The 14474-nt window shown below is 42.4% G+C and overlaps 1 protein-coding gene across 1 annotated transcript in view; it reads right to left on the bottom strand.

The window, feature by feature from the left end:
- The window catches only part of lrp5 (low density lipoprotein receptor-related protein 5), a 76543-nt gene that overhangs the window by 16668 nt on the left and 45401 nt on the right, over positions 1 to 14474 (bottom strand). Inside the window, exons 12-16 of the mRNA XM_056387173.1 lie at positions 4079 to 4295; positions 3841 to 3994; positions 2014 to 2149; positions 890 to 1134; positions 10 to 194 (exon numbers count right to left, since the gene is read on the bottom strand). Of these exons, the coding sequence (XP_056243148.1) occupies positions 10 to 194; positions 890 to 1134; positions 2014 to 2149; positions 3841 to 3994; positions 4079 to 4295 (937 nt within the window). The remainder of the gene's footprint in view (positions 1 to 9; positions 195 to 889; positions 1135 to 2013; positions 2150 to 3840; positions 3995 to 4078; positions 4296 to 14474) is intronic.

Here is a 14474-nt window from a genome sequence, read left to right as displayed (position 1 = left end):
TGTCCAAACCTTGCATGTTGGTGCTTTCGATCATGCATGTGTCCAGGTCAGTCCAGTAGAGGCGATGGTCTACGTAGTCAATGGTCAGTCCGTTGGCCCGGCCCACTTTGTCCACCAGGGTCATGATGGTGCTGCCATCCATGTAAGCTCTGGCTATACGAGGACGACCCCCCCACTCTGTCCAGTACATGTAGCTGCAGGGACAAAGGGAAAAAACACTGATTCAGCCAGGCGGTCAGGTGAGTGAGCTGTGGTGGTTTCAGTCAAATCTTTTTCCTGATACTGTTTTTATTTGATTGGATTAACTCTGCCAGGACGGGAACCTGTTTCCACTTTATGAGCTTTGTTTTGTAAAGAAAACAACTTTGTTTTTATTCATGTGTGAGTGTGTGATCATAAAGTGACATCAGATGCCTCCAGGCAACAGCCTGACAGCTCTGTGCCATGACATCACCAAGTGTGTTAGGAAATGTAGCACGTTGGCACAGGTACTTAACATTCATAACACACACACACACACACACACACACACACACACACACACACACACACACACACACACACAGGTGGTTTAAACAAACAGGTTTAAAAGTGTCATCTCTCTCAGCTGGAGGTTCTGGGGAACAAGGCGGGATGCTGCCTGTTGTATCTTAATACCAACACAGTGACATCACTGCACTCTCACTGCCTCAGACAGAGTGAGGACACATGCTACATGAAGTCACTGACTCAGACCCCTGACAGATGTGAGTGTGAAGTCTAACACAGGTGTCTGTCACTGAATCACTCCACTGACTAACTAACTACTGCTGTTTGCAGCTGCAGCCACAACGTCTCTGTGTTGGAAGTGGAACACCACCACATTAACACCATGTAATACCAGTCTTACCCATTAGCTGGATCCAGTGCTAGCGAGCGTGGGTTGTCCAGCGAGCGTGGGTTGTCGAGATCCTTGCAGACCAGGACCTGCCGGTACTGGCCATCCAGCCGGGCCACCTCAATGCGGTTAGTACCTGTATCGGCCCAATAGATGTTACGACCCATCCAGTCGACCGCCATACCTTCTGGGTAGTCCAGTCCGAACTCTATGACATGTTCAACTGAGCTGCCGTTCATATACGCTCTGCTGATTGTCTGGAAGACAGAAAGATGGCAGTGAGACAGGAAGACAGTTAGCTAACAGTTAGCTCAAAGATGTGTTCTGACTGATTATCTAACATACATGTTCATTCAAATATACATACACAACCCCACTCATTTCAAACACAGATTTAACTGTAATAGTCTTTCAAATGTGGATAAAAGCACCAAAATTGGTTGTGTGGTTATGTCTATATGTCTGAGACCATTGATTTGAAAAATCCCATTAGCTGCTTGACATTTCCACTATTTTCCAAGATGGCCACCATTTCCAGCATATGAAACACGTATTTTACCACAGAGTTTTACCCACGGGACAGATATAAATGATTTTGCATATTGAGTCCTAAGTTGACTGATGACATCAAATCCACAGCTCTTACATGTCTAATTGCAAAATGTATTTGCAAGCCATTTATTATGAACAATGTACCAAAGGTTCTGTAAAAGTCTATTTGTGTACTTGTCTTTGTTGTCCTGTATGTATTTGGCACAAAACGGGCTTCAAATGATCTTAATAGATCTTTATCCAGCGTCTGCAGCTGCATAGTGTTGTGCTAGCAAACCTTGTTAATTGTTAACTGAATTACACCCTTTGACATTTCAAAGGCATATGCCTAAAATACTTCACCTTACAAGCTTGGATCATCATCGCCAAAAGAGAAAACATCCTAATATCTTAGTATGAAAGAATACACCATTTAACACCTGCAGTGTACTAAATTTCTCCTTCTATGTTGTTAAAATGTATGATTTGACACCTAGATCACAAAAATGGGAAAATTGTGGGTGAATGCTCGTCTATGTTTCACTTGATCTGACATAACTTCAATTCAATCTAAAGCTTCAGTACGTCTCTCTAGCCCAGCCCACCTTGGCCTGGATATCTGTCCAATAGATTCTCCTCTCAGAGACATCAAAGTCCAGAGCTGAAGCCTCTTTCACTCCTGTCAGAGGGATGGCCACGTCGTTGCTGTTGGTGCCCAGAGAGATGCTCCTGATGTTGTCCCTGAGGAGAAAATGTTTAGCTACTGTTACAGCCACTTTCATTTTGAGGGAAGACCTTACCAACACCAATTCATTCATTTTTCACACCCAGTTGTTGTCCACCATCACCACCATAATTAATAGTCCCAAAAAGACGCAGTGACGTTATGAAAACATAACACCTCCAGCTCTGACTGTCGCCGGCACAGAGGAATAACAAAAACAAAACAATGGCTACACAATAGTCTTCATATCTCTGTCTTTCTGTTGTTCAGAGTGAGCATTGACTATGATAAAAAAGTTTTATTTTTAGAAAAGTTTGGAAGATGATGAAAACATGTAACAGCATAAATTTGCCCAAATGTTGCATCATTTGCAGAAGAGAAAAATCGAAGTGTAATAGAATCTAAAGCCCCTTTTCCACAGGTCCACAACCCACTAACATCAGGCTTTTGTCTGCAATGGAAAGGTATTTATCGGCTCCAGCTCCAATCATCATTGATGTAAACACAAGGGTGAACTCTCTAATTTTCACCTGTTTCCCTGCTGTGATGTCTTTCAGAGCAAAGACACTGTGAACACACCTGTCACCTGTCCAGGTGCTGTTAAACCAGAAAGCCCGCAGCTACACTGAGCTCCGGGATGAAAGAGTGAAGCTGCAGTCCTGAAATAAGTTTCAAAAACACACAATCACTGATGGAAGCGTCTCATTACAGAGGCTCCGTTACAGACATGACAGGTCTGTTTTACCCATTAGCACAGCAGCTAGCAGCTCACTATCTCTCCACTGTGTCTGTATGTGTGTCTGTGTGCGCTCTCTAAGTGCATGTGATGACATCACTCCCTACAGTTGTGTGTCCTCAGTTCGAACAGAAAGACAAACTCGACTGGCAGTGAAAATGGGGTCAATCAGCTTTTATTAGTGGGTTTACCCACTAATACCTGCTAATGTTAGTGGAAAAAGGGGTATAAATATTCTTGGAGAAACAGTCTACACAAACTACACAACTAAAAAGAGGTACAGAAAGGACACACCACAGAATATGCAGGTGCATTTACTGAGGGATTCTGATTTTGTGTTGCAGTTTGCTTTGAGAGCAGCGAGCGGCTCTGAGCGGGAACAGCAACTGGATCTGCTCGAGGCCAAAGACTGAACCACAATTTAACCACAGGCTGTGCAGCATGAGCAGCACGCTAGCAGAGCAGGACGAGCAGTTTCAGAGCTTCATGTCTACACAGGGTGCGTTCAAGTACAGTACAGACTGCTCAGGCAGAGGTCAGAGTCCAACACACACTGCAGTTACACATATGAGACATCAGACAATAGTAACAAATATGCTTTGGGTTATGTTTATGTTTATATAGCAGCAGTAAAATGCTGCCTGTCTAGACGACTGTAGTTCTATCAGACACATGTGAGGTATGGACAGTCTGTAATAACAGACACCAGTTACACAGACCAAGACCAGTCAGAGTCAAAACACCTACTGGACCAGGTCCAGTCTGAGGCAATAAAACCAATGTCTCAAGACTTCAGACTGAAACTGCTGACAAAGAGGAAGAGGAAGCAGCCTCACTCACCTAAGAACCAGGGAACAGTGGTCCACAAAGTATTTCAGGTATATGTGACATTTGTTTTCTAAGTAATGGAACATGTACCAGCAGCAGGTGAGAGGAACAGTGGAACAGTGAGCAGACGACGGGTGGGTGTACCTGTTGGTGAAGAGCAGGAAGGCCTCTGGCACCACGCAGGTCTGCAGGTCTGAGAGCAGCTCCATCCCCATGGGACAGGCACAGCTGACAGCCTGCCGGCGCCAGAAACACAGATGGCTGCATCCGCCGTTCTCCAGCGCACAGCCGTTGGTACCTGGACGCAGTTTGAAGGAGGGAACGTACTAAGTATCAACATTGATTTGACACCAAATTTCGCATCCTCACCTGTCATCCTTACCGTTCGTCTCTGTCACTTTTGTGGCCTTCAGCCCCATTAAATCTGGCAGCTGGTCAATGATGATCTCCCGTACAGCCGTGGCTTTGTGGACCCTCTCGATGCTGCGTCTTTGCCAGTCAGTCCAGTAGATGTAATCACCCAGCAAAGTGAAGCCGAAAATATGAGGCAGCTTGTCCTCCAGCAGAGTCTGTCTGTTACTGCCGTCCACGTTGATCACCTGACACAGGAACAGAGAGAGACGACAGGGAAACTATAAGAACCTCTCATTCTTCATGGTCAGAACAACTGACAGCTGTGCTGGAATATAATACTGACCCTGACCTTTGACCTCCCAGGGGAGGGGGTCATTTCCATAAAGGTAAAAGAAGACCACATATGATGCAGAGGTTGTAGGTAAAGAGGCGGAAAAAGTGGAGGAAAGGGAGAAACTGACTGACAGGAAGTTACCTGTCCAAAAATAACCCATATCTCCAGAGCAGGACAACGTAATGGAGACACTGGAAAGTGATTGTAAAGGGGAATTCCTCACAGCTGACTGTGAAGCATACAACAACAGCAGTGGTCCTGCTGGGAGGCTGCTAAGACCTGAAGTCAGGAGAACCAGGAGGGAGCTCCACACATCAACATAATAAACAGTTGTCCCAGCTGTGTGTTCTTTTTCAGTAGGTCCCTTCAGTACTAGTGAAGCCCTGCCAAGGTCCTTACAACTCCGTGTTATGGGAAGGCCTAGTCAGGAGTTGTTGGGTTAATGCTGTCTCATTTCATTACCGTCATTTTTGTTTCGTTTCTTTTTTTACACAATGCTACATTGGTGCAAACTTTATAACAACATTTATATCTTTCCTGGAAACTCTGGTTACTAAAATAAAAAGACTTTAAAAAAAACAAGAATCATGGCTTTAATCCTTTCTCATGCTCAGTTTCTTGTCAAATCACCATTAACCAAAGGAGAGACAGCATGGTGTGTGTGTGTGTGTGTGTGTGTGTGTATGTGTGTGTGTGTGTGTGTGTGTGTGTGTGTGTGTGTGCGTGTGTGTGTATGTGTGTCTGTGTGTGTAAAGTGAGAGCTGCAATTGACAAGGCTGCAATTAGAGCATGTGTCCAGCCCTCCTCCTCCTCCTGACCGCCTGTGCTATTACTGGACTGGGGTTGACTGAAATAGACACACGCTTTTATTTTAGACACACTGCAGTCATCTGCTGCCTGTGTCAGTGTCTGTGTGTGTGTGTGTGTGTGTGTGTGTGTGTGTGTGTGTGTGTGTTGTGTGTGTGTGTGTCATACACTGCTAAAGTTCTTCCACTACACAGCAAATGGATCCATTAACAGGGAATGCTGGGAAACGGTTCAGGCAGGATTCAGGATTAACATGCTAACATACTTACTTACAGAATCAAATGTAAGTGCTGCTCTTGTGTTTTTCTGGGTCATGTAGTGTGAGGAGTCTAACCTGAAGCAGAAGATAACCAGGTCTGACTGTTCAGATAACATCAGTGTTTTAGCCATAGACTGTAGATAAAGATGGACGTAGCCTCTGTGACGTCACCCACAGGTTTGTGGTTCAGTTTCGAAGCTCAGAGTGAACTGCTCCACTGTCGCCATCTTGGCAGTGCCTGACTCCGCCCCTAACTCCCAGCTAATCCATAAATGGTCGAAGCGGAGGGGTGTGTGTTAAGGTAAGACATGCATGCCAGCATGTGGCGAGCTTATGCTCACCCACCTTTCACTCACGATCTCAACCAGCCAATTAGATTGTTGCTGTCAAATTTTAAAATCTGTTCTCCTCTCTTCTGATGTCAGCTTTATGTCAGTGCGTATTGCTGTGACCCTCCTCCACCCCCTCCACCCCCAGACTTCAGATCCAGCACTAGGTCCAGCTCATCAGGGTCCACATCAGATCCAGATCTCCAGCATCCTCTGCTTCCCACCACGACCACCAGTGTTTAGACCCTGGGTGGGTTTACAATAATTCACACAGCCCCACCCCCTTTTCACATATCAAGACTTAACGATGGAGTCTAATCCTCTCTGGCAATGCAATGCAATAAAAGAATGCATACATGATACAATTAAATTTTTTTCTGACATGAGTTTAGCTCAACAGTTCTATAGATGGCACCATGTTGGTTTCCACCCAGTGTGAGGGATAGAGACCGTAATTCAACCTGCTCCATCTACAGTGACGTGTTTGGAAAGAGTTCAGATTTTATAACCTTGAAGGTGTATCAATTGATTTCCAAACGTAAGACTCACAAGAAAACATTCCACCTTAAAAGACGCCTGTAGCTGCCGGTAGCCTCTGAGCTGCTCGGTGAATTAAATGGTTCATTAGTAAAGATGAAAAGACAGAAAACATCCTTTCATTCATCATTCACTCTTCTGACACTTTCTTTATCTGTGATGCTTTTACACAGAAACATGACAGTTAGTCTGTTACACTGGGACAGCTGGTGCTGCTGGAGATGAAAGCTAGCTTAGCTACGTTTTAATAGCCTAGCCTGTTAGCTTAGCTTGACCTCTGCCTGCATTGCAGCTTTTCCTTTGAATGGATGTTTCCAATGTGGCTTCACTTGCTCGACACAAGTCAGTAAATGAAATCAGTGAAAACACAAACTACTTGTGTTGATTCACCTGCTGCTTAATGCTACGCTAACTACGACCTGCTACATCCAAGGTATGGTCTAATATTACTGAGCTGGATGTTCGTCTGATGCTGCGTCATATTATCAACATGATCAAACTGCTCATAAAGTCAGTCTAACATCTGATCATGTGATCACAGCTGACTGATCTATGTTAACTTATCACCATAGGAACAGTGGCTACATAACCTTATACGAGACGCAACTTAACGGTGCTGTGTGCCTGCATACATGTACGTCATAGGTGAACTCCAGTTCTACACCTCTGACCATCATATGAAATATATAGGATCATACTATATGAGCTATTACCATCATTTTTGAATCAAGAATCATTTTTGAATCAAAAATTTTGAATGTTTAATGTGATGAAATGTGTTCCCACAAACAAAATTCTGTTGACAACACTTTAAAGTGAACAGATATTTATAAAATGAAGATGAACAGAATAATGTGATACAACTGAACAAGAGTCCAAAACTTACTGCACACTGTTTTAAAATAGGAAAACAGATCCACTGTTCACACCCTGAAAAATACATAAGAGGACGACGCACACATCACTCCACTGAAAAGAAAAGGGAATGAAGAGGAATAAAGAGGAACCTCTCCACTGACGCTGGGTTTCACACTGATTTCACAAAGACTTTGATTTATTTTTGCCATCAAGTATCAACTCTGCAAGAAAATAAAATAACATTTAGAAGAGAAAAAAGAAAGAGAGTAGAATCAGTGTTGTTGCTGTGATGAGCTGTTTTCTGTTTAGTGAGCACTCATTTAAATATCCATTCACAGAAGAAGGGGGGGCAAAAAGAAAAAATAAACCATTCACTTTGATGGGCCTCTGATCCAAGGGAGGTTCCTGACCCCTCCACAAAAAACCTATTCATTTATCACTGTGACACAATTAGATATGGCCGTCCCAGTGAAAGGACGGCAGAGAGACGCTCCCTCTCTGCCCTCTGCTCCTCTCTCGCTCTTTCTCTCTGCCGGCTTTTTCAGGAAGAATTATGCACTGGGAGTGTGATTTTCTTCCCCCGTCTTTTTTCATTTTGGGTGTGAGAACGTCTCATTTCTTGATGGACACGGGGGGAAAAGGGACAAAAAGACAAGAAAGAGAGCAAACAGAAAAGTAACAAAGGTCTGATCAGACACGCAGGGAGAAGTCAGACCGTCACAGGACAGTTCACATACGCTCACACACACCGACATTCTCTGATACACTGAATGAAACACACTGGAAGAATGGTGTCCTGTGGAAAACAGGAGAATCACACAGGAACCAACCAGGGACACACTGAAGTCTGACTGCTGACTGAGTGTCCATCTGCTTCTACTCACTTATTGTTATGTCCAGTTTACAACCCACTCACCTGACCTCAGTGATAACCTACATTACTTCAGGCTCAGGGAGGCTGCAACTAAACACTGATTACTTTTTACATGAGTTCATTAGCAACATTAGTAGTCTATAAAATATTGTAAAAGATTGTTTTTAAAAATTTCCACGAGCCCAAGATAAGACTCTGTCCAACAGTCAGAACAGAAAGAAATTCAGTTTATAATGATATGAAACACATAAAAGCAGCAAAGGGAGTTTATTTCTTCTCTATACACCGTGTTTAATTACCTTCTGTAAACTAACAGATTAAATGTCAAATCATTGCTGTGTGGGACCGGGCTGTATTGGGAAAATGTTAATGCAGTTGTTAAATATTTAGGGATATGAAATTCCAAATACTTGTCCTGTGATATATTTTTGGAACATTAAAGGTGCTGTGACCTCTACCTGACCACAGTTCTACTCGCAGGTAGGAAAGTTGTAAGGCTGAATGTAAACGCTCCGATCAGGAACAGTGAAAGGAAACTGTCCAATACACCCTTCAGCCAGTCAACAACACAGACTGAATGATTGCCTAATTTAAATATTTGTATAAATACTGAAATATTTCCTGACAATGTTCATTTGTTTTGTTTTTGGTTGGGAATATGTGTTGCTCTGTTTCATTCATGATGTGCTGTTGTCAATAAAACAAATGTCTAATGACTGCAGCAGTAAACTGATGCAGAAGGATTCAGCTTCAATCTCACTGCTCAGAAATGGACTTTCTCTCACTTTTACCAAAAGGCAAAAACATAATTTCTTTCTTGTGGACTGAATATGTTTTGAGATTTTCCCTTTTGAAAACAACAGAGACAATGAGAACAATTTTTCCCCTGTTTGACACCATCATCTGGTCCACTCAAGGACCACTTACTGGCTTTTTCTCCGCTCTGGTAGGTAGAGTCAAATATTATACATATAATATAAAATGTGGAAATAACTTTTGTTTAACATTTCATGTTTCATATTTTACCAACAAGACAAATTATGTTTTTATTTTACAGATGTTTTTATTCTACATGTGCTCACTAACTGATCACATGTTAATTACCTGAATCCTCAACTGTGCTGGTCTGCAATCAAAATGCACACACACACGCACGCACACACACACGCACACACACTCAGAGTTGTTTCCTGTATGAGCAAAAAGAGAAGGTTCAGACACCCTGGGAGTGTTTACTTATAGTGGCCGTTTCATAATGTGAGCGTTTGTCAGGAATGTGAACCAATGTGTGACACATGATACACTCAACAGTAACAGCAGCCACCAGTTACCAGCTGCTCTTGGCTGTTGCTGTAAACTTTTAAACTCTACTCATCACCTTTAAATTCTACAATCTTTCATTTCCAGGCTCTTTTCCTTTCTATAAAATCCCCTGATCTTAACATAAGACTTATACTTAAATATGTAATGGTACAGAACACCAGAACCTCTACGAAAAGGCTGTTTTTCTACACATCTGACCATATGATCAATAATGAGGAAGTAGTTGGGTTTTTCTTTCATTTTCTTAACCTCTTTTTTTCTTTAGTCACTGTATATGCTGTTTTTAGTGCTACTACTATTTTTTTCATGCTGTACCAGATGTTTTACTGACTCTTTAGATAAAGCATGAAACTTGTCACTTTTGTCATTATTTTCTTGTTCCCTGTCTTTGATTTTAATTGGATGGATGGATGGATGGATGGATGGATGGATGGATGGATGGATGGATGGATAGATAGATAACAAATAAATGGGTAAATGTGTTTGTGCTGAGACGACTTCCAAACAGAGCCTGTTCAGGGTTATGGTCTTGTGGTGTTTACTGGTTTCCTGTGTGTCATCATTGTGCACAGGCCAAAAATGTTGCCCCTCAAGTGCAGCTTTAATTTAATTTTGTTATATAAGACAACTGTCAATAACTGTTGTCTTATATAACGAAATGAAATTAAAGCTGCAAGCTGTGATATGGGGGGCCTCGCCCTGTCAGGAACCTCGGGGCCTCTGCCAGGAGGCCACTCGACACCACCAACATGCATTATGTTCCTGTATATCAAGTGTAAACCACACCATGAAAATGTAATTAAAATCAAATGATGATTACGATCAAGAGTTACTTCCTGTTTTCAGTAGGTGGCGCAATGACTATGACTTCATATTATCCAGATGTCTTCAGTGTGGGACTGTCATCAAACATAAAGTGTAGAGCATATTGAACGATGTATATTTGAGTTATAACAACTTCCTGTTTCATGGCAAAGCATCAATTTCGCTGCGCCGCCACAGCCACGCCTTCAATGAAAAGTCCCTATTTTCACATTGAGGCATCATCGAGGGGTTTAGCATTTTCTGACCAAGTTTGGGGCAGATTGGACAATACATACTGGAGTTACAAGAACTTCCTGTTGCGATATTCTCCACCACGGGCAGGTCCTCCACTGTAAACTCAAAAGCTTCACAATCTAACATAGCAAAGGTCTTCAGATTAGACTGACCAATTATGATGTTGATATGATGAATTCTGTAGGAGAAAATATCCTTAAATCACCAAAACAGCACAAAAATTGCAGATTAAATTCAAAATGGCTGACTTCCTGTTGGGTTTAGGCCATAGGTGTGAGAGTCTTTTTTGTAAATCTTGGCCTGTACATGTAGGTGGAACCCCGGGGATAGGAAGGGCCTCACTGAAATTTTCTGGGGGGCGCTATCGAGCCATTTAGCCACACCTGTGTGTAAGACCTGTGTGCAAAGTTTGAATTTTCAAGTATATTTAGGCACCCAAAAAACATTTTATTTTTGTGGAGGAGAAAGAAAATAGTAAGAAACACCACAATTTCAATTTCCTCACACACTTTGGTGCTCCAGCCTTAATTAATTAACATTTTGCAAAGGCACAACACAGGCACGCTGACTCCTCAAAAGTCAAGTTACAGTAGGACTGATTAACCTGAGCTTTAAGATGTGGACTCTCCCTGTTCATCACAGATCAAGTCCCTGCTAACCGTCATTTCACTGATCAACACACCTTGTTGATATAGAAACAGGTTCTGCTTCAACTGTCTGGAACATTTTACTGTTTGAAAGTGTTACAACCAATAAATACAAGGTTTTACAACAACAAGTCACCACAGAAACAACAACGCAAGTATGTAGTCAAAAGAAACTAAACCCAATGTACTGATGTGCAAACATGTCCACTGACTGTTTCTAGTACAGATCTGTACAGCTGATTCTAGGTCACAGCTCCAGATGTTTAGTTTTAGTCTGGTTGATTCAGGGATTTCTAACACATGTTGATTCTGGTTACATGTAGTTAATGTTCAGATCATTTGGTCAAAGTTAAGTAGGATTCAGGAGCATGATCCTGGTATAATTGTAACGGGGTGTGATAGGACCCAACTGCAGCACAACCAAACAGATGGATAGTTGGTAAAGACCTTTATAGATAAACCAGCAGAGAGAACACACACAGGTGGGTATGAGGAGTCGAGGATGGGGTCCGGGGCTGGAGAGCCGGAGGTCCGGTGAGTGTAGCGAGGTGACTGAGCTCACACACACAGGGGAAAGTTCATGGACCCGAAGGCTGGGGCTGGCGATGCCGAGTGTTAGGGAGATGTCGCCGAGGGAACTGGAGCTTCATTTAATCCATATAGAGTTCTTACGCTGTTGATATGTGCATTGAAGCCGACGTGATTTGATGGAAAATGGATTAAAAGAGGGGAACTAGCGAGAAGCGAGGGGAAGAGACAGGCCAGAGAAAACGACAGCAACTGTGTAAACTTTGGATCATTTCAAGCTGAAAAAAAAGAAGTGTGTCTGTTGTGAAACGGAACTAGCCGACCACAATAACACAACATCAAAGCTTCAGCATCTCAGCAGAAAGTCTACACATCCAGTTCACAGAGCGGGCCCAACATAACAACATAAGGCGAAGTTAACAACGTCAATCAGTATGATTGCTAGTTGTGCTAGTTAATGCGAGTAAATAATGCACGTCCATTGTATGTAATGGCTAGTTAGGAACCTAACGTTTTATTAATGTGGTGGCTCGTTATGATGTCCCTGCGTTAGTTAAGTGTTGCTCAAGGACATACACCTCTCTCCTGCTCACACACACGCACACACACGCACACACACAAACAAACAAACCTACACCCCTCACAATGACTCCCTAGAAAGCATAATATCAGCAAAATAAAATCCTCAGTTTATGTGACTGCAGTAAACAGCGTCAGCAGGTGCAGGGTAATCCTTCAACACAGTAAATAAAATACATCAGCCAGTCTTATCGACTTACTGTATGATATTTAAGGTAAAGTAATAATTGAATTTAAAGAAATAAATGTTTTAAGGAACGTTTAAGGAAAACAAGTTCACTTGACCATCTACTGTGTGTGGAGACAAACACAGCTGTGGGCTAGTAGCTGCTGTCGCTTGCTCACCACAACAGTGCTTACATCTGACCACAATATTACCATTCTAATAGGATACATAAGATCAGCCACAACACACACAGACACAGACACAGACACACACACACACACAGATGTAGGCCAGAGGCTGAGCTCCTAGAGGAAATGAGACATACAGCTACAGTGAGTTTGTGGCAACAGCGATGGAGGAGCGTCTAGAGGAGAGACAGACGGAGGGAAACAGGATGAAGGAGCAGGGAGGAGAGCTAGCTGGCAGGACACAGTGGAAACTCTGAGCAACAACAGGTGTTTCTGTTATTTTTCTAACCTGAGAACTCAGGCAGGATTTATGGAAACACGTCAACACAGTGTTGTGAGCACAATCACTCGTCACGTCGTGACCAGCGTGATGATATAATTTGAATATATGGTGTTTGATATACGACAGTATGAGATGATTATAGAAAACTCGAAACTGAGAGCGTGAATGATGTTTTTTTATTTTCCTCCTGGCTCCACAGTAAAGATGGAGACATTCCTATTTCTTTTTATTGTAAACCATGGGGCTCCAGGTATGTGACCTGTAAAAACTACATTAAAACACTTGAACCATATCTTTGAAAGACGCAAGCAGTTTAACAAAGAGTGAGTGTTGATACTGAGAGGAGTTTTAGAAAATGGTTATTTTGAGTCTCCTAAGTGCTGCTGTTGGTTGAAACTGCAATCAAGCTGAAGAGAAGCTGCTCAAACCTTCTTCCACAGGAAAGCTCCACACTTCCACTTCTCTCATAGATAAACATCAAACAGAAAATCACAGAAACGCAGGCACGCTGTAATGCAGGCTGTGATTTTTGCAGAGCTTGTTGGCTGCCACACATCAACTCATTAAAATACAGCCCTAGTTTAATTTACATATGTGCCGTGTTATGTTCAAATTATGTTAGAAAACTGGCTTCAGCATTCGCAAATATTAAAGGCCCTGGAACCCGGCTTCGGTAGGTTTCGATATCCAAAATGTAATACCTCGATACGGTCCAGCCCAAGTGTTTTTTTATAATTATATTCTTGTATTTTACGTTTCAGGTGTTTTTTATAATTATATTAAAATTATTACAATTATCAAAAATATCATATATGGCAGAACATATCACAATATTTGATATTATCAAATATCAGCCCAAGCCTGAGCCAAGAAACATTTCAACCTTAAAATGAATATTATTTAAGTCTGTGTAAAATAAAATAATAACACACTTGAGAACTGCAGGACAGGAATCAGCTTCATTTATTCAAACATCTCCAGTTGGTGAAACCGGTGAACAGACAACTTAGTTTGCCTGCTGCCTGTCAGTGGAAGCTTCTATGTGTGTGTTTGCCTGTCCTTGGCTGCCTGCTCCATTATTACCACTGCCAGCGTTATAAAGAGAGGCTCCACCATTTCACAAAGCTGGCTCAAATCGTCTTTCACGGCCCTCACGGGGGATAAAGCATCAGGGCAACGCGGAGCCACTCAGAGGCCAATGTCCACACAAAACTTCATTTCAATCTTTTATCTAACTGATCCATTCAGCCACACAGAATGTGCCAGGCAGCGATCAGAGGCAGAGCAGACCTGAGTCACAACACTGATCTTCAGTGTTTCAGGAAAAGCAAAGAAAAAGAAAAAAGTCAAGTCTGTCGTGTCGACATCTACATGTTATGATAAAAAATATTTTTTGATCATTTTATTTTCAACTTCATTATTTTTTATTTACGTTTTAAATTCTTGAATAAATCTGGACTGAATGTGTTTGTAGTGTGGGAGGACACACACTCAGGTAAGAGACAGGAAGCAGCTCCAGGTGAGTGTTTGAACCTGTGCCTTCTTCCTCTGATGCTGCAGTGCTAGCTGCTGCTACATGCTATCTGCTGCTCCTATTTGACCGGCTGGGAAAACCATCCACCATGGTTGGGTAACGTCCCACGCCCCCTGGCT

The sequence above is a fragment of the Seriola aureovittata genome, chromosome 10 (assembly GCF_021018895.1).
Source record: "Seriola aureovittata isolate HTS-2021-v1 ecotype China chromosome 10, ASM2101889v1, whole genome shotgun sequence".
In the NCBI taxonomy this organism is placed as follows: domain Eukaryota; kingdom Metazoa; phylum Chordata; class Actinopteri; order Carangiformes; family Carangidae; genus Seriola; species Seriola aureovittata.
This window is presented reverse-complemented; position numbering and strand designations above follow the sequence as displayed.